Source organism: Aethalodelphis obliquidens, unplaced genomic scaffold (assembly GCF_003676395.1).
Source record: "Aethalodelphis obliquidens isolate GAN/ISIS:26980383/991018 unplaced genomic scaffold, ASM367639v1 scaffold44, whole genome shotgun sequence".
In the NCBI taxonomy this organism is placed as follows: Eukaryota; Metazoa; Chordata; class Mammalia; order Artiodactyla; family Delphinidae; genus Aethalodelphis; species Aethalodelphis obliquidens.
In genome coordinates this window covers 6,403,467-6,430,009 of record NW_020837988.1, presented here as the reverse complement: position 1 = coordinate 6,430,009, position 26,543 = coordinate 6,403,467, and the positions used below count along the sequence as shown (strand labels likewise).

Genomic DNA, 26,543 nt, shown 5'->3' with positions numbered 1-26,543 from the left:
AAAACTATTTTCATACAGCAAAGTATTTTTTTCCTTTAATTTTGTTTTCTGTGTTGTGGGGTGCAGGGGGTGGGGAGAGCAGTGGGCAGCTCCCTAGTAGAAAAAGGATTTCCCCCAAAACTCTTCCAATTCCACCAGGAGGCGATAATTCAGGGTCAACAGATTCCTCTTTTCAGGTCAAGGCTCCGATCTTTCAGCATCTTCAGCATCTCTTGCTTGAATGTGAGAAGGATTAGCAGAGGCCAGTTTAGGGAATGATGGTTTGGCTTGGAGGACCAGGGAGGGAAAGGTGCCGGGGGACAGGCTGTAAACTCCCTGTGGGCAGGGGTAGTATTTTATATCAGCTGCATTTATTATTACTGTGTTATGTGATTTAAGTACCCTGCTATATCATTTTATCCTCATTGCAAGCATACAAAGATTTATAGTGTTATTTCCCCCATTTTACAGATAAGAAAACTGAAGGTCAGACACATATATGTCATATATCATGTATCAAACCATATATACTATATATCTATATATATCATATACATCATAGATAAATAGATGATAGATATATAGATAGGTAGGTAGCTAGAGATATATGCTGTATAGATATATGCTATATGATTAAAAGGGAAGAAACATAAGAAATATTAACATTATCTCTGGATGACTAGGGACAAGAATAAGGGCACTGATTTTCACTGTACATTCTCCTATAAATTTTGAGTTTTCAATTGGGTAATACGGTGCCTAATTTTTAATAAATACAACTTAAAATATGAAATCCAGTCGAAGGTAAGTTGAGGCATCTCAACAAATCACCCTAGAGCAGATATTTGTTCAGGGAAGAGTCACCAGGTTGCCGCTCTTCCTGAGGCAGTTACGATACACTTCCCCCGGGAGCCCTGGAGGAAAGCTATAGAAGAACTTAAAAAACTATCTGGCTTGCAAAGATTGCCTTTCCCAATGTCCTTTGGTGTGCAGAGCTTCCTGAAAGGAAATTGGGCAAATCTGTATAGATTAAGGCAACAAGACTTCTGCAAAAAGAAGATGGAGAGCCAGCTCCACTTTCTCTGGTAGACCTCCTCTGGAGAAGTGGGATGGTCTCAACTGAGACCCACTGTCAGGAAGTGACATTAAGGACTCCCAAGGGGTAGCAACCATGCTGGGCAGTTTACACTGGGAAACATCCCTACGCCATGCCTTAGAGATTCATGGGACGGGTGGGTAGGGACAGTATGCAGCTATGACAGAAATACCATCTTGATCTGGCCCCCAGTGCCATGCCAACCAGTTTCATGGTTGTGGTTGTTACAGCAGCTAACATCAATTCCCCTGACTGATACTCTAGATATTTGCATTTTACAGAGGATTTCTTTCTAATTCGTGAAAATTCAGACTAAATAAATATCTTAAAATTCACTCCATTTGAGGAGACAGAGTCCTGCAAAGAACCTTTTAGGTCTTAGATTCTATCTTCTACCATGTCCTTCTATGTTTTAAACCACCCTGCAGCGGTCACTCTCTGATTAGAAATGGGATACCTCTAAGGGCCGTTTTAGGTCAAGCTTGGAATGTGACTGGACTGAATTCAGTTCATGTCAACAAATGTTTTTGAGCGCTTACTCTGCACAGGTACATGACTAAGCCCCTGTCCACATTATGGGGTCGCTCAACACTCTTCACATCCACCTTTCAAATCCTCATTGCCAGGAGTCCATGTTGCACGGCATCAGGGAACACCACTCAACACCGTGTTGTATGTGAAGGGTTCCACCTACCGTTGTGTCATGGTCAGGCTTCACAGATGCATGAGGCCACCTGGCTATTCCTCTGGTTGTTTTCATTTTGTAATCTAATATTGCTCCCACTAGACAGCAAGCTCTCTGAAAACAGGTATGGTGTATCTTTTTCACTACTGTATTTGCTGCTATAGTTTCACTGCTGCATTTAATAGTACCTTTGAGTGTTCAAATAATTTTTGTTGAACCAATGACTAGGTAGATGGATGAGTGAATGAGCAAACGAATGAATACAGACTTGATTAGAACATACTGGGGGAACTCCAAACAGATGTCTCCTCCATCTGGGTGGATGGTGAAGTTTTAACAAACATCTCTGACAAAATAGGAAGAGATTCTGGGTTAGAGCTCTGCCTCAATTTGGAATGTAGTTTCCTGTAAACAGCAGAAACTCCAACCAACAGTTACGTAAAGACGTTCAGGTTTATTTGTCTCATACAACATAAATGTGGACAGGTAATAAGATCAAGAAGATACAACAATTATACATAATTATGGACCTAACAACAGACCATCAAAATATGTGAAGCAAAAGCAGACAGAATTGAAGGAAGACATAGACAGTTCTACAATAGTAGTTGGAGACTTCATTACCCGACTCTCAATAATGGATAGAACGACCAGACAGAAGATCAGTAAGAAAATAGAGAACTTAACTCAATAAATCAACTAGATCTAACAGATACATACAGAACACTCTACCCAAAAACAATATGCTTATTCTTCTCAAGTGCACATGGGACATTTTCCAGGATAGACCATATATGAGGCCACAAACTTACTCTTAATAGGTTTAAAAAGACAGATACACAAAGTTTCTTCTCTGACCACAACAGGATGAAATTAGAAATAAATAACAAATGTGAAACTGGATTCTCTTCATTTTTTTTTTTTTTAAACTTTTATTTGCAGTACACATGCGGGATCTAGTTCCCTGGCCAGGGATCGAACCCAGGCCCCCTGCATTGGGAGCACAGAGTCTTACCCACTGCGCCACCAGCGAAGTCCCTCTTCATTGTTTTTTTTTTTTTTTTAACATCTTTATTGGGGTATAATTGCTTTACAATGGTGTGTTAGTTTCTGCTTTATAACAAAGTGAATCAGTCATACATAAACATATGTTCCCATATGTCTTCCCTCTTGCGCCTCCCTCCCTCCCTCTTCATTGTTTTTTAACTGCATTTTATTCATATTGAGACAGGAGAGGAGCCACATCTGATGGTTGGCCCAAATCATACTGCAAGGGCATTACTTAATGCTCAAAAAAATTTTTTTTCTTATAAGAGATTACACAGTATTATGAGACAGAATTCAAAAAACGAATTGACACTGACACATAACCAACCAATTTATGTTTATTTATCTTTCAATAAACACTTGAAAAGGGAAAAAAGTAAAACTGGAAAATTCACAAACTTGTGGAAACTAAACAGCACACTCTTACACAACCAATGGATCAAAGAAGAAATCATAAATGGAATTAGAAAACACTTAAAGATAAATGAAAACATAAACACAACCTACCAAAACTTATGGGGCACAACAAAAGCAGTGCTAAGTGGGAAATTTAAATGCTTACATTAACGGGGGGGGGGCAAAGATCTCAAATAAAAAACCTAACTTTACAACTTTAGGAACTGGAAAAAGAAGGATAAACCCAAAACTAGCAGAAGGATGGAAATAATAAATATTAGAGCAGAGCTAAACAAAATAGAGAATAGAGGAAAAGAGAGAAAATCAACGAAACCAAAAGTTTGTTCTTTGAAAGATCAACAAAATCAACAAAACTTTCCCTAGATGGACTAAGAAAAACAGAAGACTGAAATTACCAAAGTTCGAAAGGAAAGTGGGGACATCTCTACCAATTCCACAGAAACAAAAACGTTTATGAGAGTACTACGAACAACTGTACACCAACAAACTAGACAGCCTAGATAAAATGGGCAAATTTCTAGAACTTACCAAGATTGAATCAAGAAGAAATAGAAAGCCTGAACAGACTAATAACAAAATAAGGAGACTGAATCAGTAATCAAAGACCTCCCCACAAAGAAAAGCCCAGAACCAGATGGATTCCCAGGTGAATCCCACCAAACATTTAAAGAAGCGCTAATACCAGTCCTTCTTAAACTCTTCCAAAAAAATAGAAAAAAAAGGAACTCTTCCAGAATCACTATATGAGGCCAGTATCACTCTGATATCAAAGCCAGACACTATAAGAAAAGAAAACTAAAGACCAATTTCCCTTATGAACACTGATGCAAAAATTCTCAACAAAATACTAACAAGCAGAATTCAGCAAAATACTAAAAGAATTATACACCATGACCAAGTGAGATTTATTCCTGGAATGCAAGGATGATTCAACATAAAAATTGATCAACGTAGTACACTATATTAACACAGTGAAGGGAAAAGCCCATGTGATCATTTCAATTGATGCAGAAAAAGCATTTAGCAAAATTCAACATCCTTTTATGATAAAGACACTCAACAAACTAGGAATAGAAGGAAACTACTTCAACATTATAAAAGCCATATATAGAAAACCCACAGTGGACATCATACTCAACTGTGAAAGAATGACGGCTTTTCCTCTAAGATTAAGAAGAAGCTAAGGATGCCCACTTGGCTTCTTCTATTCAACATGGTGCTGGAAATCCCAGCCAGAGCAATTATGCAAGAAAAAGAAATAGAAGGCATCTAAATTGGGAAGAAAGAAGTAAAATTATCTGTTTGCTGATGATATGATCTTATATGTAGAAAACCCAAAAAGATTCCACAAAAAAAAAAAAACCCTGTTAGAATGAATAAATGAATTTGGCAAAGTAGCAGGGTACAAAATCAACACACAAAAATCAGTTGCATTTCTATACATTATCAGTTAACAATCTGAAAGGGAAATTATGAAAACAATTCCATTGACAATAGCATCAAAAAGAACAAAATACTTGGGAATTAACTTAAGCAAGGAGGTGAAAGACTTGTACAATGAAAACTACAAAACATTGCTGAAAGAAATTAAAGAAGACGTAAATAAATGAAAACACATCCCATGTTCATGGATTGGAAGACTTAATGTTGTTAAGATAAAAATACTACCTAAAGTGATCTATAGAGTCAATGCAATTCCTATCGAAATTCCAATGACATTTTTTGCAGAAATAGAAAAACCCATCCTAAAATTCGTATGGAATCTCATGGGACCTCCAATAACCAATACAATCTTGAAAACGAAGAACAACATTAAAAGACTCACACTTCCTGGTTTCAAACTCACTGTAAAGCCACAGTAACTAAAAGAGAGTGATCCTGGGGACCTCCCTGGTGGTGCAGTGGTTAAGAATCCGCCTGCCAATGCAGGCAACACGGGTTCGAGCCCTGGTCTGGGAAGATCCCACATGCCGCGGAGCAACTAAGCCCGTGTGCCACAACTACTGAGCCTATGCTCTAGGGCCCGCGAGCCACAACTACTGAGCCCACGTGCCACAACTACTGAAGCCCATGCACCTACAGCCCGTGCTCCACAACAAAAGAAGCCACTGCAATGGGAAGGCCACGCACCGCAGCAAAGAGTAGCCCCCACTCGCTGTAACTAGAGAAAGCCTGTGCACAGCAACGAAGACCCTATGCAGCCAAAAATAAATAAATAAATAAATAGATTTTCAAAAAGAGAGTGATCCTGGCATAAAGTCAAACACATAGACCAATGGAATAAAATAGAGTCCAGAAATAAACCCTCACATATATAGTCAAATGATTTTTGACTTGGGGGTCAAGACCATTCAATGGAGAAAGGACAGTCTTTTCAACAAATGGTGTTGGAAAAACTGGATATCTACATGCAAAAGAATTAAGTTGGGGCTTCCCTGGTGGCGCAGTGGTTGAGAGTCCACCTGCCGATGCAGGGGACGCGGGTTCGTGCCCCGGTCCGGGAAGATCACACATGCTGCGGAGCGGCTGGGCCCATGAGCCATGGCCGCTGAGCCTGCGCGTCCAGAGCCTGTGCTCTGCAGCGGGAGAGGCCACAGCAGTGAGAGGCCCGCATACCACCAAAAAAAAAAAAAAAAAAGAATTAAGTTGGTCCCTTACGTAACAGCATATACAAAATTGACTCAAAATGATCAAAGACCTCAATGTCAGGCCTAAAACCATTAAACTCTTAGGAGAAAATGTGTGACAAAGTCTTCACAACCATGGCTGTGGCAATGATTTCTTGAATATTACCCAAAAAGCACAGGCAACAAAAGAAAAAATGGACAAATTGGACTTCATGAAAATTTAAAAGTTTTGTGCTCTAAAGACACCATCACCAGAGTAAAAAGGCAACCCACAGAATGAGAGAAAATATTTGCAAATCATGTATCTGACAAGGATTAACATCCAGGATACACAGACAACAAAAACTCAACAACTACAAAAAAATCAATTTGAAAATGGGCAAAAGGCTTGAATAGACATGTCTTCAAAGAAGATATACAAATGGCCAATAAGCACATGAAAAGTGCTCAACATCATTAATCACTCGGGAAATGCAAATCAAAATTGCAACGAGATACCACCTCACATCCATTAGGATAGCTACTATTAAAAAAACAAACAAACCAAAAACAGGAATAAAAACCAAGTGTTGAAAAGGATGTGGAGAAATTGGAAACCCTTGTGCACTGTTGGTGAGAATGTAAGACGGTACATCTGCGGCAGATAACAGTATTGCAGTTCCTCAGAAATTAAAAATAGATTATCATATGATTTAGCAATTTCACTTCCAAAAGAATTGAAAGCAGGGTCTCGAAGAGATACTCGTACACCATGTTCATAACAGCATTTTTCACGAGAGCTAAAACATAGAAGCACCCCAAGTATCTACTGACAGATGAACGGACAAGCATAACGTGATATATACATAAATGGAATACTATTCAGCCTTCAAAAGAAAGGATTTTTCTTTTAAATTTTTCTTCTCTCTTAAGATACTTTAAACTTTATTAATATCTCTTATATTAACAGTAAACCTAAGAGTCCAGAGAAACGTGCCACTAGTTCGGGAGCCACGGGCAAGACTCTCTTCTCTCTGGGTCTTAGTCTCCTTGTCTGTAAGATGAGGGGGACCCAGCCTGCAGCGCCTTTATATGCTTCTGGCTCTGCATCCGTTCTCCCCACTCGCCAGCAATCCCAGACATTTCCATGGGGCTGCGATTTACAAAGCTATTCGAAGGTACCACCCTACATGAGCCACATCTTTTCCTGGAGTCACGTGGGGCTGACCTCCTGCCGTCCACACACAGAGCTAAGACAGGAAGGATGCATTGAGAGCCAGTAGGATGGAAGGTTTCCCACAGGTCCATCCAGAGCCCCATTCCTGGTCATCCTCAATGAAGCCAGCCTGGCTGATGGCACAAGAGGGACAGTCCTGGGGAGCCCAGCTGCCTTGTCGGTCACCATCAAGGGGAGCAGGTGGAGGCAGACGTGGGTGGGGGCTGAGCCCTGGGCCTCCTGTGACCCACACAGCCCTCCAGTTGGCAAGGCTGGAGACACAAGCTTATGTCTTCTTAACCACGCTGTACACTGGCTGCTGCGTCTGGGGCTTCTGGGAGGGAATTCCGTCCGTCTTAGAATCCTGGCTTTGGGAATCAAATACCACTGAGGTGTAGTGAAGGTTTTCCCTGGGGAGCCCCTGCAGAGACAGAGACCAGAGGCTCAGGAGAGGCAGGGGAAGCAGGAACCCCCAGCTTAGGGCCTTAGAGAGGTTCCACTGGGGGGCGATGGCCCCACCCTCCCCCACTGTCCTGGCCTCTTTCTCTTGCAAGGGCTGGTCTCCAAAATCCTGTCCACCCACCTGCTCCACCCGACCTGGTCAAGACACAGCACAAAGTCCCAGGCCTCAGAGCCGGGGGATTCCCTGGGGTCTACTTTGAGGTCATTAGTCACCAAGTTAGAAAAACAAGGATGTTGTTAGTCTCGGGGCCACGTGTCTGATGCTTAAATCTCCCCCTCAACTTCTCTAACAACCGATCCCTCAGGCTCTGCCTAAACTGTTCCACTAATGGGTGGCTTACGACCCTGGGCCGGGTGGGGTTGGGAGGCAACCTCTTCCATTATTCTACTTTACAATGGCTGTGGGCTGACCCACAGGGGGTCATCGATAAAAATCTGAAAAGCAGAGTTCATCCCAAAGAGATCATAGGACCAAAGCAGTGCGAAATCGCAGTCTTTGACATTGGGTGTATGGTACATGGTCAGTGCCTGATAAATGCTGTACTTTATTGAATATTGATTATCCCCGGCCATTTCAATAGCTCCTTCATCTCCACCCCACCCCCTCACCCCCAGCTACAAGGACAACCACCTTTGGCAAAATCTACACTTGCCCCGTGTCCTACGTGTCCTTGTCCTAGAGAAACAGCGTGGATCCCCTCACTCCCCTCTCTGCTTGCTGCCACCCCCCTAGGTGATGCCTCTATCGTCGCCCGGGGTCCCTGTGACGGGAGCTGGGCCCTTGCACTCACTAAGTTGCTGTACTCCACCTCCTCCTGTGTGGGTCGCACGGGCTGTTCCAGAAGGGGCCACATCGGCAGCTCTAGATTCTCATAGCAGGGTTCGCTCAGCTCAGCAGCCTAGGGTGGGCAGGAGGTGTGAGGGCTTGGTGGGTGTCCACAGAGCCCCTGCATGGTCCAGCCCAGAGGGCCTTCTGTCCCTCCTTCTCTGCAATCATCTCCCCTTTCCCTCTCTGCTCTGAGCGTCCCAGTCTTCCCACTCGGCCTCCCCCTTCCCACACGCTGGTCCTCTCAGGGGAGAATGTGAATGGTCAGGTCAACAGCTGGGCTGGGAGGACCCTCCCTCACTCCACTTTCCCCTGCGGTGGGAAGAGACTGGCTAGAGTTCATGATGACCCAATGACCAGATCTCCCAGGCGTTGTTCTTCCTGTTTGGGGTGAGCACCTCACTCCACCCATGTGTGATCCACACAGACCTCCACTGGCTGATGGGACAGTTCAGGCCTCCAACATCCTCTGCGCTCCCCGCAGCTACCCAGACACTCCTCCTGCAGTAGCCTTTCTTACCTGACTGGGGTTCTGGGGAGGTTCTGGATTCTCGCCAGCTAAAGAGACAAGAGAAGAGAAAGGAGGTCGAATCCCAGCGCAAGGTAGTGATGGGGATCCCTACGGTCCAACCGGAGGAAGGCCTTTCCCTAGAGACTTCAGCCCTGGGGACCTACTGCTTCAGGCCGGTAGCATGGTAGGAACTCAAGGGTTTGTTGAATGGGTGAATTAGTCAATGAGGACATGAATGAATAAACAAATGAGCAGGAAGGATCCAGCTTGGGGAGAGGGGCCAAACAAAGGTAGTTCTCCAAACAGTCACGCATAAAAATGTTCCCCAGGGACTTCCCCTGCAGTCCCCTGGTTAGGACTCCACGCTTCCAATGCAGGTGGCATGGGTTCGATCCCCGGTTAGGGAACTAAGATCCCACACGCTGTGTAGCATGGCCAAAAACAAACAAAAAAAGTTCCCAGGTAGGAGAGGCAAGAAAGGAAGGACACTCATTTAAAAGGAAGTGTCTGTATGATGAAAAAGTTCTAGAAGTCTCTTTTGCAACAATGTAAATATACATAACACTGCTGAACTGTAAACTTAGAAATGGTTAAGATGGCAAATTTTATGGTAGGGGGCTTCCCTGGTGGTGCAGTGGTTAAGAATCCACCTGCCAATGCAGGGGACTGGGTTCGAGCCCTGGTCGGGGAAGATCCCACATGCCACGGAGTAACTAAGCCCGTGCACCACAACTACTGAGCCTGCACACTAGAGCCCGTGAGCCACAACTAATGAAGCCTGCACACGTAGAGCCCGTGCTCCGCAGCAAGAGAAGCCACCGCAGTGAGAAGCTGGCGCACCGCAAAGAAGAGTAGCCCCGGTTCACCGCAACGAGAGAAAGCCCGCACACAGCAACGAATACCCAACTCAGCCAAAAAAAAAAAAAAAAATTATGGTACGTATTTTTTTACCGCAATTAAAAAAAATGCAGATCTGCAGGCCCCACTGCTGATGTACTAAATTATCTACGTTGAGGATGAAGTCCAGCTATCTGTGTTTTAACAAAGCCCTAAATTTGTTTAAATAAAATAATAAAGTAAAAGGCAGTGTCCTTGGGCTTCCCTGGTGGCGCAGAGGTTGAGAGTCCGCCTGCCGATGTAGGGGATGCGGGTTCGTGCCCCAGTCCTGGAAGTTCCCACATGCCGCGGAGCGGCTGGGCCCGTGAGCCATGGCCACTGAGCCTGCGCGTCCGGAGCCTGCGCTCCGCAACGGAAAAAGGCAGTGTTCTTGTGGAGACCTAGAGCCACATCAAACTACACAAAGTCACAAGGGTCATCTGCTCTGACCCCTGGCCTGGGCGTCCGTCCCTCCCAGACACGAGGCCCTGTCAGCTCTGAGGGATCGCAGCTCAGGTCACACAACCTTTTGTTTCTGGCTCCTGCAGCGTGGCTCTGCAGGTGTCCTGCCTCCGAGCAAAACCCTGTGCACCCCTGGCCCTTTCAACCTGGAGCCGCAGGAGCCGATGGGGACAGGTGATGCACACACAGCCAGAATGCCCTATAGGTCTAGGTGCACCGCCAGGCAACTCCAGAGCCCAGTCCACTGAACGCTGCGGGGAGACACTGTCCAGCCTCAGGGAGGGAGCCCCAAAGTCAAAGGTGAGATACCCACCTTCAGGAGACACAAGGGCACGTATGACAGAAGTGTTTGCTAAGCCCCATCAATTGACTCAGCAGAACATGCAACCAGGCGCTCTGAGATATGAACACATTTTGTTCCAAATGCTGCAGGCGGGTGCCCCACTACCCTCCGTCCCTTCAGCTGAGATGGGTGATTTGATGATAAGGAGGAAGGGGGCTGGTGAGGAAGGGATGGGAGTCCATTCCGGGGGAGGGAAGCTGGCATTGAAAGAGTTGGGTGGCAGCCAGCTGGACGGGAAGCACCCTGAAGGTGGAGCCAGTCTACCCTGGTCATGACAGTGTCCCCAAGAGCCCGGTACAGGCCCTCGTGCACAATAGGTCCTCAAAACAGCTTTGCTGTGTGAGTGAATGAATGAATGAACAAGAGTGGGCTGAGGGGAAAAACCATGAGTGGGCGGTAGGGCAGGCATCAGGCTGAGGCGGGAGGGGCAAGGACACTGGGTAGACAACCCCAGATGCAGCCAGGAGACAGGAGCTGAGACGCAAAGCAGGGGAGGGACAGTCAGGCTACTTGAACAGAAAACCTTTCTCCTGTTAAACAAAGATCACGTAACAAGGTGTGATCCATCCGCACAAGTCAACTCTGAGTCAGGGATTTTCGGAAGAACATTGTTAGCAGGGAAAATCATACAATATGTTAAGGTTTAAAAGTGGAACTACAGTATGATGCAAACATTTTAAGAAGTCAGATGTGCAAAAGGGACTGCAAGGACGTGACTCAAATGCCCGTGGTTGGTTTTCTCTAGGTGGTGCGAGCTTCCATTTTTATTTATTAGGGTGAATTTATTTCCTTCTTTGTGCTTTACTTACTTTTCCAGTTTTCTACAGTGATCACACATCCCTTTTTTAAGCGGGGGGGTGGGGGTGGGGCGGTGCTTTTTAGGTGAAAGGGCACCGTGGAGATGGCTGGGACCCACAGATCTGAGGCAATCCAGGCTGGGAAAATCCCCATGTGGTAAGCAGTATGGGTTGAAGTTTAGGGGAAGGGTTCCCAAAAATGATATGCAAGCAGCAGATGGGGAAGAGGAAGTGGTTTTCTTTCCATCCGCTGATTTCTCTCCTAAAGGCCTGAGCTGTGCTGGGGGGAGAGGCTGAACCCCACGGGGATGCTGGAAGTGAGAGAGTAATGCAGGGTCCCCTCCACCCGGCCCCCAGAAAGTACCAACTCCCAGTTAGCACTGCAGCTATGGAGCAGAGCAAGCTTGAAAGGCTCAGCATTGGTAACTACGCACGAACATCCCCCCAGAACCCTGTGCGCATGGAGTCAAGAACTCTCAACACAGTAAGCAAACTTAGGGCTCACATTCCGTCTCAGGCAGAAACTGGCTGTCCTCCAGGTGGCAGTTGGGGCTCCAGCCAGCAACAAGACCACAGCTTCACTGGTTCCTCTGTTCTTCTGTTTATTTAAATTTGCTCAGCTGTTTATTGAGCACCTACTTACTGAGCGCTGGACAGGATGCTGGGTGCCCCCTACGTTCTCTCTTTTAATCTGAGCTCAGAGAAGAGTGACTGGACCACAAGATGCCTGGAGCTTCCTGGGGTGCCCAACGTGACGATATTAAATAATACATTCATTCAACAAATACTGTACTTTCTCGAGTCAGGGTCCCTGATCTTAAGGAGTCGCACGGGCTGGTGGGCAGGCAGGCATGGAAGCAGGTGTGACAATCTGGTGTGAAAAGGGCTATCGTGGTGGAAGAACCGAGGTCCACCCGGAAAGGGCCCCTAAGCTGCTCTTGGGGGGCCAAGAAAAGTCCCAGAGGAAAGGAAATCTGAGAGCAGTGCTTAGGGCCCAGCAGGAGTGAGCCACAGAGAGGCAGGGGGGCACCCCAGGCGCCCAGAGCAAACGCAGAAGAAGTTGGGAAACAGCTGCCTTCCAGAGTGTAAGGATGGGCAGGTTGCAGAGGGCCTTCAGTGTCCTGTGGGGACCTGGACTTTGGAGAGTGTGGGAGGTCACAGAAGGGTTTAGACAGAAGAGGGACCCTGCTTCACAAGCACGCACCCCAGGCCCCGCTGTGGGAAACGCCTCTTTTCGGGGAGCCGTCTCCCACAGCCTGGATCTGCCAGGACACCGCCTCTGGGGTCTGCCCTCTAGGGTCACCCGGGATATATGGTCTCAGGGGATGCATCTGAGGACCATTCTGGGAACCAGGACACAGAGCCTCAGAGACCAGAGGCTGTGGGTGGGTCCTGCCTACCCCGGGGCGGCAGGTGTAAGGAACTCACTCACATTTGATCTGTCTCTGAACCATTCTCCAGGCCAGCAGTGAGATGCCCCCCAACAGAAGCAGCAGAAGTGCCAACAAGGCCAGCAGCACTTGCAGCCTGAGGGGAGAGAGGGTGAGGTGGGCATCACGCCTTCCCGCTCTTGTTCAATAGATAGATAAGGTCCCATTGAAAAAATGTAGATGGTATAAGGTCTCCTTTCTACACATCCCTCATCTACCTAAATCCCCCCCCCCAACACACACACGGTATACCTAAGAACCTTCCAGAGGCCCTTTATTCAGATACAAGAAAATACGAATGTACATTATTTTTATATATGTCCTTTTTTCACACAAAAGAGGCAGGGTATAAACACTAGTTTTTTTACTTAACAATGCATCTTGGAGAGCTTTCCATGTCAGTACATGAAGAAGTCCTTCAGGGTGTTTGATTTGTTTTGTTTTGTTTTTTTTACAGCTGCATAGTATTCCATTGCATGGACGGACCATAAATTATTTAACTCTTCCCTCTCTATGGGCATTTCTCCCAGTCTATTGCAATTACAAACATGGCTGCAAAAACTCACCTTGTAACTATACCATTTCACACTTGGCCAAGCAGCAGCTGAGTTCCTGGGACGCTGACATAACTTGGGGTTTCTGGTCCCTCACTTGCTCGGGCCCCTTCTTTAATGTCTAGTTTGCATCCGTAACGTTCTAGTCTTTTTCTTAAAGATGCACTTCCCTGCCCCCTGTAAATTGCATAGGCTTCAGCCATACAAAACCCAGCTCTGTCCCCCAGGCGTGCATCTGCAGAGCCAGCTTCTGGAAGTGGCATATTTGGGGGCTGAATTTCACCTCGCCTGTTATTAGGATTGTCACTTGGGTTGTCAGGAAGCCAGTGGAGGGGCCTTGGGGGTGTCATGTAATAAAGAACCTGACTGGCCTTTGCCCCTGGCTCCTGGAAGGAAGACTCTAAATCCTTGGGATTTTCCTAGTAATAGGAGTACATTTGTTATTCACGAGCCCCTTAGATCTGCCTGAGTTCTTGCTGAGAGATGGCATGACCCAGGATGGAAGCTGGTCACCACGTAATCAGAGATTTGGGGCTCGGAGCCAGCCTGACCTTCAGGGAAGTGAAGGGGGGCTGGGGATCTAGGTCAGTCATGTGGAAAATGATTCAATCAGTCAGGCCTGTGTCATGAAACCCAAATAAAAACGATGAACACGAAGGCATGGAGGAACTTCCTGGCTGGTGAACACATCAGTGTCCTGGGAGGGTGATGCCCCCTGACTCCACTGGGAAAGGGCACGGAAACTCGGCATTCCGGATCCTCCCAGACCTCGCCCTGGGTGTCTCTCCATTGGCTGGTCCTGACATTTACCCTTTATGATAAAACTGTAAGTACAGCACTTCCCAGGGGAACCCCCAAATTTGTATCCAATTGATCAGAAATGTGATGACCTGGGGAATCCCCAAAGTGCTCCGGCATTTGTGAGGTCAGGCCGTCTTATGGCACTGAGCCTAGGGAGTCTCATGGGACGCTGGGGTCTGTGCTAATTCCAGGTGGTCAGTGCCGGAATCACCTTGCAGGGCACCAGGTGGTGTCAGAATAGAGAGTCTGTGAACCCCAGAAATGGTTTCTGACAGTATGTATTTTCTGGGGAGAGAATCTATAAATGTTGTCAGATTCTCCTGGGGTTTTTGGCCTCCCCCCCCCCAAAAAAAAGGATCGAGAATCACGAATTTAGAAGAAAGAATCTAAGACTTTGGAATCTCACAAACTTGGCTTGGGAGCCTAGCCTGCCTCTGTGGCTGCAGGACCCAGCCAATCACTTAACCTCTCAGAGCCTTGGTGTACTGGTCTGTACAATGAGGGTAATAATGGTAAAGGTTGTGAGTAACAAATGAGAACATTCATGTGAGGCATTCAGTACGTGCCTGGTAGGATATCATCAGCTCTCATTAAATTTACTTTCCGGGCTTCCCTGGTGGCGCAGTGGTTGGGAGTCCGCCTGCCGTTGCAGGGGACACGGGTTCGTGCCCCGGTCCGGGAGGATCCCACATGCCGCGGAGCGGCTGGGCCCGTGAGCCATGGCCGCTGAGCCTGCGCGTCCGGAGCCTGTGCTCCGCAACGGGAGAGGCCACAACAGTGAGAGGCCCGCGTACCGCAAAAAAAAAAAAAAAAATTTACTTTCCCTCCAGCCACCCCCCAGCTTCTGCCCGGCCTGAGCCCTCTCTCAGAGCCCAAGGCAGGTTCACCCTGACCCCTACAACCCAAGCTAGAGATGCAGACCGGCTTCCAGCCTGGATGCAAAGAGAGCCAGAGGTCCCCAGCCAAAGCGATGGGGTTCCCGGCCCCAGATGGACAAGAGGAAGCCCACCTCCAAGACATGGGGACTCAGGTGCCTTACCCCCACCCCTGCATGGCTTCCTCCTCGTTGCTGGCACTGTAGGTGGGACTCGCCATGGCCAGGGCGGTGAATGACATTGTTGAAATACTGATTGTGATTGTCGAGGACTTGGCCACAGCAGTAGGGTGGGTTGGCACTGATGCTGGTGCAGAAACACAAATTAGACCCAGGGAATGCTCTCTGACTCTCCCACCACTCGCCAATACCTTCTTTGTTTGATTTCACACGAAATGCTCACTCAGGAAGAGGGCAGGATGGAGGACCCTGCAGCCAAAGTCTCGCCAGGACCCTCCCGGGGCTGAGTGAGCATTTCCTAACAGGACACAGGTCCCCAACAGCCCCGATTCCATCCTGCTGATGAGGTCAGGGTCCTCTGGAGGGCCCACAGTCACTCCCACTCCCAGGCTCGTTCTCCCCCCACCCCAAGTCACAGCCACACGCTGCCTGCCAGAGACGGCTGTTTGGACTGCAGATCTTGTTAGCACCCCCACTGCACTGGGCACCCGGCCACCACCCCCTCTCCACTCAGCTCCCCACCTTCTGTGGGGCTGCCCCCAGCACGCCCTCCTCTCTCCTTTGCACACTCACTCTCTCAGCCTCCCCTTTCCCTGACAGGCACCTTCCCATCGCTCAAGACTGAGGAGAGGGGCCAGCGCCCTGACTCTCTCCGTGTCTCTCTCTCTCTCTCTCACACACACACACACACACACACACACACACACAGTTTTGTCTCTGATCAGATTTCTGCCTTGGCGAATCCGACCTGACACTCTTCAGGTAACCCTGTTGCTGGTACAGGGGGAAGGGGTGTGCACGGCTCACCTGGCAACACAGACACCACAACCTGGACGGTGGGATCAAATGAAAATGGGACCGTGATCCCACACTCGTACTTTCCTGCTTGGTCCTCTCTGAGGCTCTCCAAGGTCACTGTGAAGGTGAGGTTTGCAGGATGGTCCCTGATGGACACGTGGCCCCGCACCACTTCTCTCTCTGGCTCTTTGGTCTCCACAGTCTTCCACGGTAACAAACATGGGGCTTTGCACCAGTATTTGCTATTGTCTTTGTATTGCTCCGTGTACCGACACTCCACGCTCAGGGATCCCCCCACGACGCCTGTCACTCTGCTGGGGCCCCACAGGGACAAACAGCCTGGAAAACACAACCGAGTCTGGCTGTTCACTAGGTGGGCTTGGGTCAGGGGCGCGCTGGGGTCACCCCCAGTGTTCCCCCATCTCATGCCAGCCACCTCCCACCAGCCAGAGAGTCCTCCCCCGTCCACGCTGTCACCCCTAAGATTTGATCACAGCAGCTCCTTCCTCCAGATCCCAATCTCCTTTCCTCTGCCCTTCCCACCCCTCACCAACCAGACACCTCCCACTTCCGAACTTATCTGGACAATAAGAGCTCGCCTGCAAGCACCCGGCTCTTCCTGAGGGACAGCATCTCGCCCTGAGGCCTGAGCAGCTCGGTAACCTGAGGAAGCGCTCACAGCAATCTGTTCCCACCGAGGGAATATATACCAAGGCCAAGAAAGGGCTGCTAAATATTTCACAAAAGAAGACTGGATACACTTGGTAAACTTTGTGGATTAAAAAAAACACCGGGTTTCCCTGGTGGCGCAGTGGTTGAGAGTCCGCCTGCCGATGCAGGGGACGCGGGTTCGTGCCCCAGTCCGGGAGGATCCCACATGCCGCGGAGCGGCTGGGCCCGTGAGCCATGGCCGCTGAGCCTGCGCGTCCGGAGCCTGTGGCCCGCAGCGGGAGAGGCCGCAACAGTGAGGCCCGCGTACCGCAAAAAAAAAAAAAAAAAAAAAATCCTTCACACACACAGAAAGTTTACTGATGAAAGCCTTCATTTCATCCTGGGTCTTACTTCCGTTTGCGCAGCTCCTGTAGACTTAATTTTCAAGGGAAGCTAGTGTTCGTTTGTTCTTTTTTTTGGAACCTCATGGTTTGTTTGTAAGATTTTATGTCTGCCATTTTCCCAGAGAGTCCTCAGCTAAGGGGAGTTGGGGGACGAAGACGATGCACGTGACGTTAATGCTAGCCACCAAGCCGAGGACACGCCCCCCTCCCTGATGCTTCTGGGTACCACTCCTCACACCCCTGTAATTCTGTGATCAGGCCCCCAGAGTGGTGGGGGAGGGGTGGCTTGCTCTCTTTCGCTAGAGTTAGAACTCTTTAATTTCACTTGCTTTTTCAGGTTCTTAAATCACATGAAGACGCTGGAATGTAAACTCCAGGGGCCTCCTTCTTATATCTTCAATGTCTACGAGTGCCCGACACATAGTAGGCCCTCAACAAACACTTGGGTGTGAGCACCTCTCCCACCCCATGCAGCTCTCAGTCCACAGGTGTCCAAAGCTGACTGCAAACTCCCATCCTCCCACTCCCGGGTGCCCATCAGGACGTCCTCTCTTGGCCTGGGTGGCAGACGCCCTTCAGAGAAACCTTTCCTAGCCCCGTCACAGGTGTGACGTTTCCTGAGATTTTCTGCAGCCATGGCCACGGTGAAGTGGAAAGGGCAGCAGAAGAACCTGGGTTTTGTCGGTACTATGACATATCTGCTGTGTGTTCTGGTGGCAAGTAACTTAACCTCTCTGAGCTTCAGATGCCTAATCTGCTATGTGGGGATGATCGGTAAGCCTCACGTGACATTTGGGGGTGTTGAATGAGATAATGGGTGTAAAATGCCTGGCAAATAATATTAGGTTGAACCATATGAAATTGCTGACATTCTACTATTTTTGACGAAGAAAAAAGGAATTTCAGAAAATTCAATCTAATAAAAATAGATAATCCTCTGTCCAGCTGAAGGAAGACACGAAAAGATAAAATAATCACAGAGACAGAGAAAATTAAAAGAATCAGAGACGGTCCTTTGCAGAAATTCTCTACAGATAAATGTGTAAATCTGGATGAATGTGTGATTTTCTAGAGAAACAAAAATCAGTAAAACTGACACATACCAAGTGCTTAAAAGATAAATGTCTCTCCCAGCCCTTCCTTCACGTAAGATGCTGCCTCTGGCCCCACATCCAGACTTGATTCCCTGCCTCTCCTTGACTGTAAATTGTCACCTTTCTCTGCCTGGCTCTCAGCTCCCCTCCCTGGTCTGGGTCACCCCATCACCCCCACCCACAGTACCCAACCCTCTGTCTCCAGGGTCTACTTTCCCTTTGCTCTACCTCTCCGTCTCTCTTTGTTTCTCTCCCTGTGTCTCTGTCTCTCTGTCTGTCCTCCTCTCTCTCCATCTGTCTCTCTCACTGTCTCTTTTTTTCTGTCTCTGTCTGTTTCTCTGTCTCTCTGTGGGTCTCTGTCTCTGTCTCTCATTGTCTCTCTCTCCCTATCTGTCTGTCCCTCTCTGTCTGTCTGTCTATCTGTCTCTATCTCTTCTAACAGGATGCTCCTTTTTGTCCTAATGTTTTACTTTAGAAGTGCAAAGTCTCATCCCACTAGATCCCAGATAAACGAGTGAATCATCCGGCGCAAGAAGTCGAGAGAGGAACACATGCCTACGCACACAACCCAGGAGAAAAGAGTAAAGCCAGAGCAGAAGTTAGTGAATTAGGAAGAGGAAAACCATGGAACCAGTACGTACACTGAAAAGCTGATTTTTCGTTTGGGAGAAACAAACAACAAAATAGACATTCTTGTGAGTAGCTAGATCAAAAAAAAAGGAGAAGTCACGCATACACAATTAAAAAGAAAATAGCCCGGGGTAATTTGCAAGTCTCTACAAAAACACTTGTAAACTTGGGCAAAACTGGTGATTTTCTAGGAAAGTATAAATCACCAGTATTAGCCCAGAAAAGATTATTTTTAATGTAGACCAATACTGGTAAGTGTTATCAAGGGGTCCTTTCCCAATGATAACTATGTGAGGTGATGTAATTATTTCACAGTGTATATGGGTATCAAAACATCACCGTGATTATACACCATAAATATACACAAGCTTTATTTGTTAATTATACCTCAGTAAAGCTGGGGGGAAAGAAAAAAAAAAGAAGTTCCTTTTTCTTTCCTTTCCAAAAAAAGAGGAGCGAAACCCAGACAGTTTCACAAGTTAGTTCTCTCAAAACCTTCAAGGACCAAACAATCTCAATTTTATTTAAACATTTGCAGAGGATAAAGAAACAGGGAAACCTCCCTAATTCTTATCATGAAGTCCGTATAATACATCAAGACTAAAATCCAGCCAAATATCTTAATATAATTCGCCGCTTGAATAGTTCAAAGGAGAAAAAAGTACAGGCATACTTAGACAATATTGCAGGTTTGGTTCCAGACCACCATAGTAAAGTGAGTATCACAATAAAACAAGTCACGTGAAGTTTTTGGTTTATAAAAGTTATGTTTACACTATACTATGGTCTAGTTAGTGTGCAATAATATTATGTCTTAAAAAAACAATGTACAGGGCTTCCCTGGTGGCGCAGTGGTTGAGAGTCCGCCCGCCGATGCGCGGGACGTGGGTTCGTGCCCCGGTCCGGGAAGATCCCACGTGCCGTGGAGCGGCTGGGCCCGTGAGCCATGGCCGCTGAGCCTGCGCGTCCGGAGCCTGTGCTCCGCAACGGGAGAGGCCACAGCACTGAGAGGCCCGCGTACTGCAAAAAAAAAACAAAAAAAACAATGTACATGCCTTAATTAAGAAATACTTCGCTAAAAAATGCTCCCCATTATCTGAGCCTTCAGTGACTTGTCATCTTTTTTGCTGGTGGAGGGTTTGAAATATTGCAAGAATTACCAAAATGGGACAGAGACACGTAGTGGGCGAAAGCTGTTGGAAAAATGGAGCCAATAGACTTGCTTGATGCAGGTTTTGCCACAAACATTCAATTTGTAAAAATAATACAAATAAACACGCCAAAACAAACCAGAAGACCCCCGCGGTATCGATGGAGCACGATAAGGCGTGGCCTGTCGTCATCTCTATAGAAAATGGAAAGGCGAGCGACACCTGATGCTGCTGTTTTTAAGAACACAGGGGATGCCTTCTTTACACTTAACGGAAACTCTGGACACCAGCCCAGTCAGGGACAAGGCAGGCATGACTGCTGCTGCCTCTCTCCTGGGCATCATTCTGGCCAAACCAGCCCGTGATCAATGAGAGAGGAAACCAGAGAAACAGCGAACCCTCCATGCAGGCAGATCCCGTGAACACCTTAGAGGGTCAGTAGAAGAATGAGTGGTGGGACTTCCCTGGTGGGGAAGTTAAGACTCCCCACTCCCAATGCAGAGGGCCCAGGTTTGATCCCTGATCAGGGAACTAGATCCCACATGTATGTCGCAGCTAAGAGTTTGCGTGTCGCAACTAAGAGTTTGCGTGCCGCAACTAAGGAGCCGGTCACCGCAACTAAGGAGCCCACCAGCCGCAACTAAGACACAGCACAACCAAATAAATAAATATTTTAAAAAAATGAGTGGTGAGAGGATGACCAGTTTCAAAATTAATACACAAAAACTCACAGCTTTCCTATCGACAACTAGTTGGCAAATAGAATTGAAGAAAACATCAATTTATAAGCAAAACGACCCCCAAATTAAAAATGCCGGGAATAAACCTAGCAAGACTGCAGGAGCAACCTGAGGAGAGCCCTGAGAGCTCCTGGAGGCTTAGGAGAGGAATAAGTGCAAGGACACCCTCTTCTGCCCGGAGCAAACCTCTCCCTTCTGTCCCACAGCTGCTCTGCCCCACTCTCCCCATGGGATGGGAGTCCCATCTCCCTTCCTTGGAGACCACGGCCCCCTAGTCCTCAGGCCCCTGCCCCTCGAGCCGCCCTGGACAGTCATTCACCTCCATGACCCTGAGACCAAGGCCTGCCCCTGCCCGGTCCCCAAACTTCCTCCACCCCCTGGGACCCGTGAACCACAGGGCGCCTCCTGACAATAAACACGTCCCTGGGTGCGCTTGGTGGTCACTCTGCCACTCACTCTGGTGTGTAATAATTCATCCCCAAACCTCCTGCAAAGCCTCTCCTCCGGGCCCACATCTTTGCCCCACTGTGGCTCATCTAAGGCCAGATGGTTGCAGAAGGGGAGACAGACCCTCAGCCCTACCCCTCCGTGTCTTATGCGGTGGACAGAGGGCGTCCCATCCTGAGTCTCCTGACCCCTCTCCTGCAGCTCTCGCCCTCGCACCCTCCCTCCTCCCGCTGCCCGCCTCCCACCCCACTGCAGCCCCTCACCTGGGACCCAGAGAAGCAGCAGAGCCGGGGTCAGCCACGTGGCCTGGGACCACCAGGCCATCTCTCCAGCACAGATGTCGTGTGCAACAGCGCCAGGCCACAGCTGGCCCCAAGGCTTCAGTCCCCCCTCGAGGAGGAGTGTCAGGCCTCCAGGTTCCCACTTCTGCTTTTCTTCGTGCTTCGCTGCTTCCTCGTTCAGCTTCTTTTCAGTTCTGTTCCCGGAGCTCTGAAAAGATGGAGGTCTTCGCTGAGGGAGCAAGGCGACCGCCGGGGCCTGAGACACCCCGGCCGTGTTACAGGTTCTGTACGTATTTCCGGTAAGGAGACCCTCCCCAGTCCCACAGCTCACCTCCTCTTCCCTCCCACCCCCCAAACCACAGTGTCAAGGTCCCTCCTAATCCAGCCAGTAACTCCCTCAGTTTCCCCGTAGTTGGGGTGGTCAGGGTGAGCGCCCTGGGGGAGGAGCAAGGGCCCTGGACAGCACCCACAGAGCGACTGCCCTGGGGACCAGCACTTCCAGGAACACCCCCGGCTCAAGGCCTGGACCTCCAAGTTGGCACGATGACCCCAGAGTCCCTGAATGATTGCTCGTCTTGGACACATGTCCTCCACTTGGCCTGAAGGTACTAGGGCTGTGACCTTCCTTCCCATGCAGTTCCCACTGGACCCAGCTCAGGGCTGAGTACAGAGCAGGTCTCAGCAAGCCTGCAGGGACCCCTCCTTCGGGGATCTCAGACTCTAAATATACACACACATATTCCTCGTGACAAGTGCCCCCAGCTCGCACAGAATGGCCACACGAGCGTAGGAAACTAGTCCTAACGCGTGAGGAGGGCTAATGTGTCACCTGAGGGCTTGCAGATAGCAACTCCGAATGCCGCAGTCCGGAGTCCCTAGAATGCCCTTCCCTTCCTGCTCTGGCTCCAAAGTTTCCAGAAATGTATATCTTTCAGTTCAACCACCAAAGTCATTGCCAAGGTCTTGAATGTCAAGGTTAAGGGGCAGATGCACCGGACTGAGAAGAAGCAGGAAGCTAGGCTGTGGCTTGTCCACGTACCGCTGGCGTGACCTTGACCAAAACCTGTGACTCCTGTAAAATGTTAATAATAATAGCTAGGGGCTTCCCTGGTGGCGCAGCGGTTAAGAATCCGCCTGCCAATGCAGGGACACGGGTTCGCGCCCCGGTCCGGGAAGATCCCACATGCCGCGGAGCAACTAAGCCCGTTCGCCACAACTACTGAGCCTGCGCTCTAGAGTCTGTGAGCCACAACTACTGAAGCCCATGCGCCTAGAGCCCGTGCTCTGCAACAAGAGAAGCCGCCGCATTGAGAAGCCCGCACACCGCAACGAAGAGTAGCCCCGGCTCGCTGCAGCTAGAGAAAGCCTGCGTGCAGCAACGAAGACCCAGTGCAGCCAAAAATAAATAAATGAAATAAATAAACTTATTTTTAAAAATAATAATAATAGCTAATTTGAGGGAGTAAATAGTATCATAATTATAAAAATACCTGAATATGGGGTAATGGTATCCTCAAGCCAGGTTTTTTTCCCGACGGAATAAGTCTGTCCTCCAATGAAAGGCGATAGGAAAATAGGATTTGTTAGGGAGACATATGCTTTACAAAGAGTCCACGGGGTGCACTTGTCTTTAGAAAGAAAAGATAGAGAAACACTTGAACTACGGCAAAGAGGAAAGGGCCAGAGGAATTGATCCCCGCCACAGCCTCCTGGTCGCCCTAACCTGTCCACGAGCCCCAGCAAGAAATAGAATGATGTAAATTTACCGCATGACATCAGAAAATTAAGAAAGTGGCACTTGCCGCACTGCTCCCTGGTGACCATTAGTGCACACGAGGTGGGGGAAGATGAAACCTGCCAGCTGCGGGCTTGAACCCTCTTTCTCGGGGTGGGGGGAGGGAGGCCCTGCAACCACAGAGCCTCTCACCAAGCTTGGGGTCCTGTTCCCCGTGTGGATGAACATGCTCAGAGACCAGCGGGCAAGGGTGACGTGGTGATGGATGGGGGCTCCCTGGGCAGACTGGCGGCAGCAGCATTGAGCCCCGAGAACGGTAAGGAGGCGCCAGAAAAGATTGAGGGGTGGGGCTGCTCAGCGGAACCTCCCTCGCGCAGCAGCACGATCTAAGAGCCGCCGCCCCAGGAAGGTCAGCAGCTCCCCGTCAGCTCTGCCTCTTCTTCCTCCTGAGCTTGAAGGAAAGCCAGGGGGGCTTCAGGGAGGGAGTGTCTCACCCACAGTGTCTTACCCGCTGCAGTGGGTCGACTGTGGCCAAGAGGCTGGGCTGAGAAGCAGGATGAAGCGGGTGCCTGTGGCTGGTGGTGAGAAGGGGAGCCTGACAGCTGGGCTAGTGGGCGATGGCGGGAGGGGCCCGCCGTGTCCGCTGAGCACCTGCTACTCTCCAAGTGCTTGCATGGTGGTGGAACACACCCGCTCGGAGTTTCATCACTGCAAGATGCATAGGGCAAAGGTATGGACTCCAAATGAGAAGCAGTCAGGGGCGGGGCAGCGGGGAGGGACGGATGGAGGATTGGGGGCATCTAGTTTCCCTTCCGCCACAGCCTGGGTGAGTCCAGCGTCCGCGGCCTGACCCCGAAGCTCCCGCCTGGCCTGACCTGCCTCTCTGGGGGGCTCCCCGGGACCGCCCATGCCTCGCCCTCCTGCCCTTCTCTAGGGAAACTACCCCAGTGTGGCCTGACCCTCTGGGGGCCAAAGTGGCTTGAGCAGCCCATGTTCCGGGGCATCCCACAGTCCCAGGGCTACCATCCACAGCCAGCGTGACGGCCGTACCATGCTGTTCTGCTTGGGTCTGGACGTGCAGTGGTTGAGACGGAGAGGAAGAGGAAGCTGTGGGTGAGCAGAGGGCTGGCAGTGCCAGCCAGGGGCCTGAGACCCCTCACTGATCCCCCCTTGGAGGGATCCTCCAGGTTTCCTGTCCACAGAGCCCCTGCTCTACACAGACCCTGTCCTTCCTCGCAGGTACCTGGACCTGGAGGGAATGTCTCCACCCTCGAGGAGGAGCCGGGGTCGAGAGCCGGTGCACCGGGGACCTGCAGAGCTCACCGGGCAGCCGTGGTCGGGGGGTGGGGTGGCGTCCCCCTGGGGCTGCCCCCGGCTCCGCTGCAGAAGAGATGGTCATGAGGTCCTCAGGGTCATCACAGGGATGGGGCGCCCACAGCGGCAGGGGCGTGGACGGCTCCCCAAGGCCATTCCTTCATCCTCAGCCTCCGCCATGCCTGCCACTCACCCTTTCACAGCCATACTCAGCCATCTTCTCAGAAGACCCCCTCCTTCCTCTGGCCTCTCTGAGCCCCCTCCTTCACCTCCGTGCCCTGCAATGTCTCTTTCTGTATTTGATCACCTATGACCAGGTGTCACCGCGTGCCCTCCTTTTCATGGAAAGACTGTGAGACCTCATGAAAGCAGGGACCACACGGGGCCCCCATCGCCCCATGCTCACATGCCCACCGCACGTCCTGGGGAAGGGAAACCGGACTGGAGATCAATCCAGAGAAGGCCAGGGCACCAATGTCTCTCTCTCATCCTCTTGCCAAACTCCACCCCCAGGGAGAAGAAAGGGATAGAACTTAAAATGGTGCGAGCGTGTTAAATCCATCCAACCGAGCATGTAAGACGTGCACTTCACCTAAGTCACCTCTCAAACTAGGTTCAAGCAGAGGCCAGTGGTCTGCACATCTGGAAGGAAAAGCACCAGCAGCGCCATGGACAAACAGCCCCCTCCCAGCTGCCCAGGGATGCACAGAGGGACAGGGGTCTAAGGGGGCAGCCTTCTCTCAGCGCTGGCTTCCAGCGTCTCTGCTGAATCACAGGTAATAATCTGAGATCTCTCCAGGGAGCAGGACTGAAAGTGTGGGGTGGGTGAGGGGAGCCGGCCTCCGGGGGACCCCTGACTGTGACAATGGGGACAGGACAGTGGGGACGGTCCAGCCTTTGTGTCCCGGCCCTGAGCTGCATTCTGGCTTTTTGGGTATCCCTGTTCAGTCAGTTTCCCCTTCTGTGAAATGGGAACACTACTCCTCGCCCTGCCCCCTTCACGGTAGGCTTAAAATGAGATCAGAGACGTGAACGGGCTGGTCCATCACTTACTCTCCTGTTTCCTCAACACACGTCATGCACATGTGTTCACTTCTACTCCTCACAACCCAGAAAGATGAGATAACTTACTTGTAAGAACCCACGTCTGTCCATAGTAATCCCCAAACTTCTGTCCACCAGACCATGACCCATGACTCAAAGGGTGGTGACTGCACAGGGCAGGGCAGGACAGGGAAAGAATGGCTTCGAGAAGGCAGTGGAAGCTGCCCAAACTGCTGACCCAGGAGCATAATGGTGAACAGGATGATGAGGCCACGGGAACCAAACTGATGACCTTGCCAGGGAGTACCCATCCCCCTCCTGCCTCCCCATCACCACCACCACCTTCTGCTTCCTCCTTCTTCCCAAGGGCCGCCCCAGGCAAAAACAAAACTGTCCCTGGCGGCCCTTGCCCCTGTGCTGAGGAAGAGTAGGGGGGCTTGAAACAGCAGGTGGTCCATTAAAAAACTTCTAATATTTGACCTTGAGGGTCACGCTTGGCCTTGGGCTTGAACGTGTGAGTTTCACGCGGAAGAGGACCCCAGCTCCCAAGGCCTCAGGAAGGTCAGAAGCTTCCTTCCCACCCCCAGCACCCCTGTAACCATCCTGACCCCACTGCTCATCTGTCTCACACCACAGCGACCTTCTCGCAGACATTTCCAGAAGCTGGTAGAATGTGTGTGTTTCAAAGGACCACTGCAGGCAGGCCAAGCGTTAACAGCACTTCATTATAGGGGAGCACTAACTATAGAAAAGCCCGTCTCTGCATTCGTGTTCCAAGGCAGCAGGTCGAGTATTATACGTGCTGCCTGTTAGGAAAGAGAGAGCAGAAGTGCTGATTCACCTTGCCCTGAGTCCTGTGTGTTCCCTTCATCGTTCTGTTTTCCTGTGCTGCCCTGAGACCCGAGAGGTCTAGCCCACTTCTGTTTTCTGAGTCTCTTAGTACTCTACCCAAAGAAGAGATTCCAAAAAAGGATTAATGAAAATGACAGCATTTAACAAATCAACGCTTTTGATATGCGACACACACACACACACACACACACACACACACACAGAGCAAGAAATTGGACTATTCTTTAGACAGCTGCAAGA

The 26,543-nt window shown here is 49.5% G+C and overlaps 1 protein-coding gene and 1 long non-coding RNA gene across 5 annotated transcripts; one reads left to right on the top strand and one right to left on the bottom strand.

Moving 5' to 3' along the window:
• Positions 1-6,375: 6,375 nt before the first annotated feature.
• Positions 6,376-21,499, bottom strand: LOC113606407 (CMRF35-like molecule 8). Of its 2 annotated transcripts, XM_027080562.1 has the most exons (7): positions 21,341-21,499; positions 15,970-16,299; positions 15,148-15,289; positions 12,756-12,850; positions 8,855-8,892; positions 8,300-8,407; positions 6,376-7,467 (listed from the first exon to the last, which is right to left on the bottom strand). In XM_027080562.1, exons 1-7 carry the CDS (start codon positions 21,399-21,401, stop codon positions 7,333-7,335), a joined length of 909 nt encoding a protein of 302 aa, XP_026936363.1. In that variant the 5' UTR covers positions 21,402-21,499; the 3' UTR covers positions 6,376-7,332. The 2 variants fall into 2 exon arrangements, with proteins under 2 accessions (XP_026936363.1, XP_026936362.1); XM_027080561.1 differs by lacking the exon at positions 21,341-21,499 and having other exon boundaries at positions 15,970-16,734.
• Positions 21,500-23,463: 1,964 nt separating this feature from the next.
• LOC113606406 (uncharacterized) lies at positions 23,464-25,810 on the top strand. 3 transcript variants are annotated; one of them, XR_003427530.1, is made up of 4 exons: positions 23,466-23,823; positions 23,915-24,206; positions 24,333-25,183; positions 25,590-25,810. It is a non-coding gene; the product is annotated as an uncharacterized LOC113606406 (long non-coding RNA). The 3 variants fall into 3 exon arrangements; XR_003427529.1 differs by having other exon boundaries at positions 23,464-23,823; positions 23,915-25,183; XR_003427528.1 differs by lacking the exon at positions 23,915-24,206 and having other exon boundaries at positions 23,488-23,823; positions 25,021-25,183.
• Positions 25,811-26,543: the final 733 nt, after the last annotated feature.

What these genes read in the sequence shown, in the direction of transcription:
- LOC113606407 (XM_027080561.1), bottom strand. Translation starts at nt 16,387, where the DNA reads ATGAGATGGGGGAACACTGGGGGTGACCCCAGCGCGCCCCTGACCCAA. An exon ending in TGTGGTGTCTGTGTTGCCAG is followed by an intron (nt 15,290 to 15,969) that starts GTGAGCCGTGCA and finishes TTTCTGCACCAG; the next exon opens with CATCAGTGCCAACCCACCCT. An exon ending in AGGTGGAGTACAGCAACTTA is followed by an intron (nt 7,468 to 8,299) that starts GTGAGTGCAAGG and finishes CTGTCTCTGCAG; the next exon opens with GGGCTCCCCAGGGAAAACCT.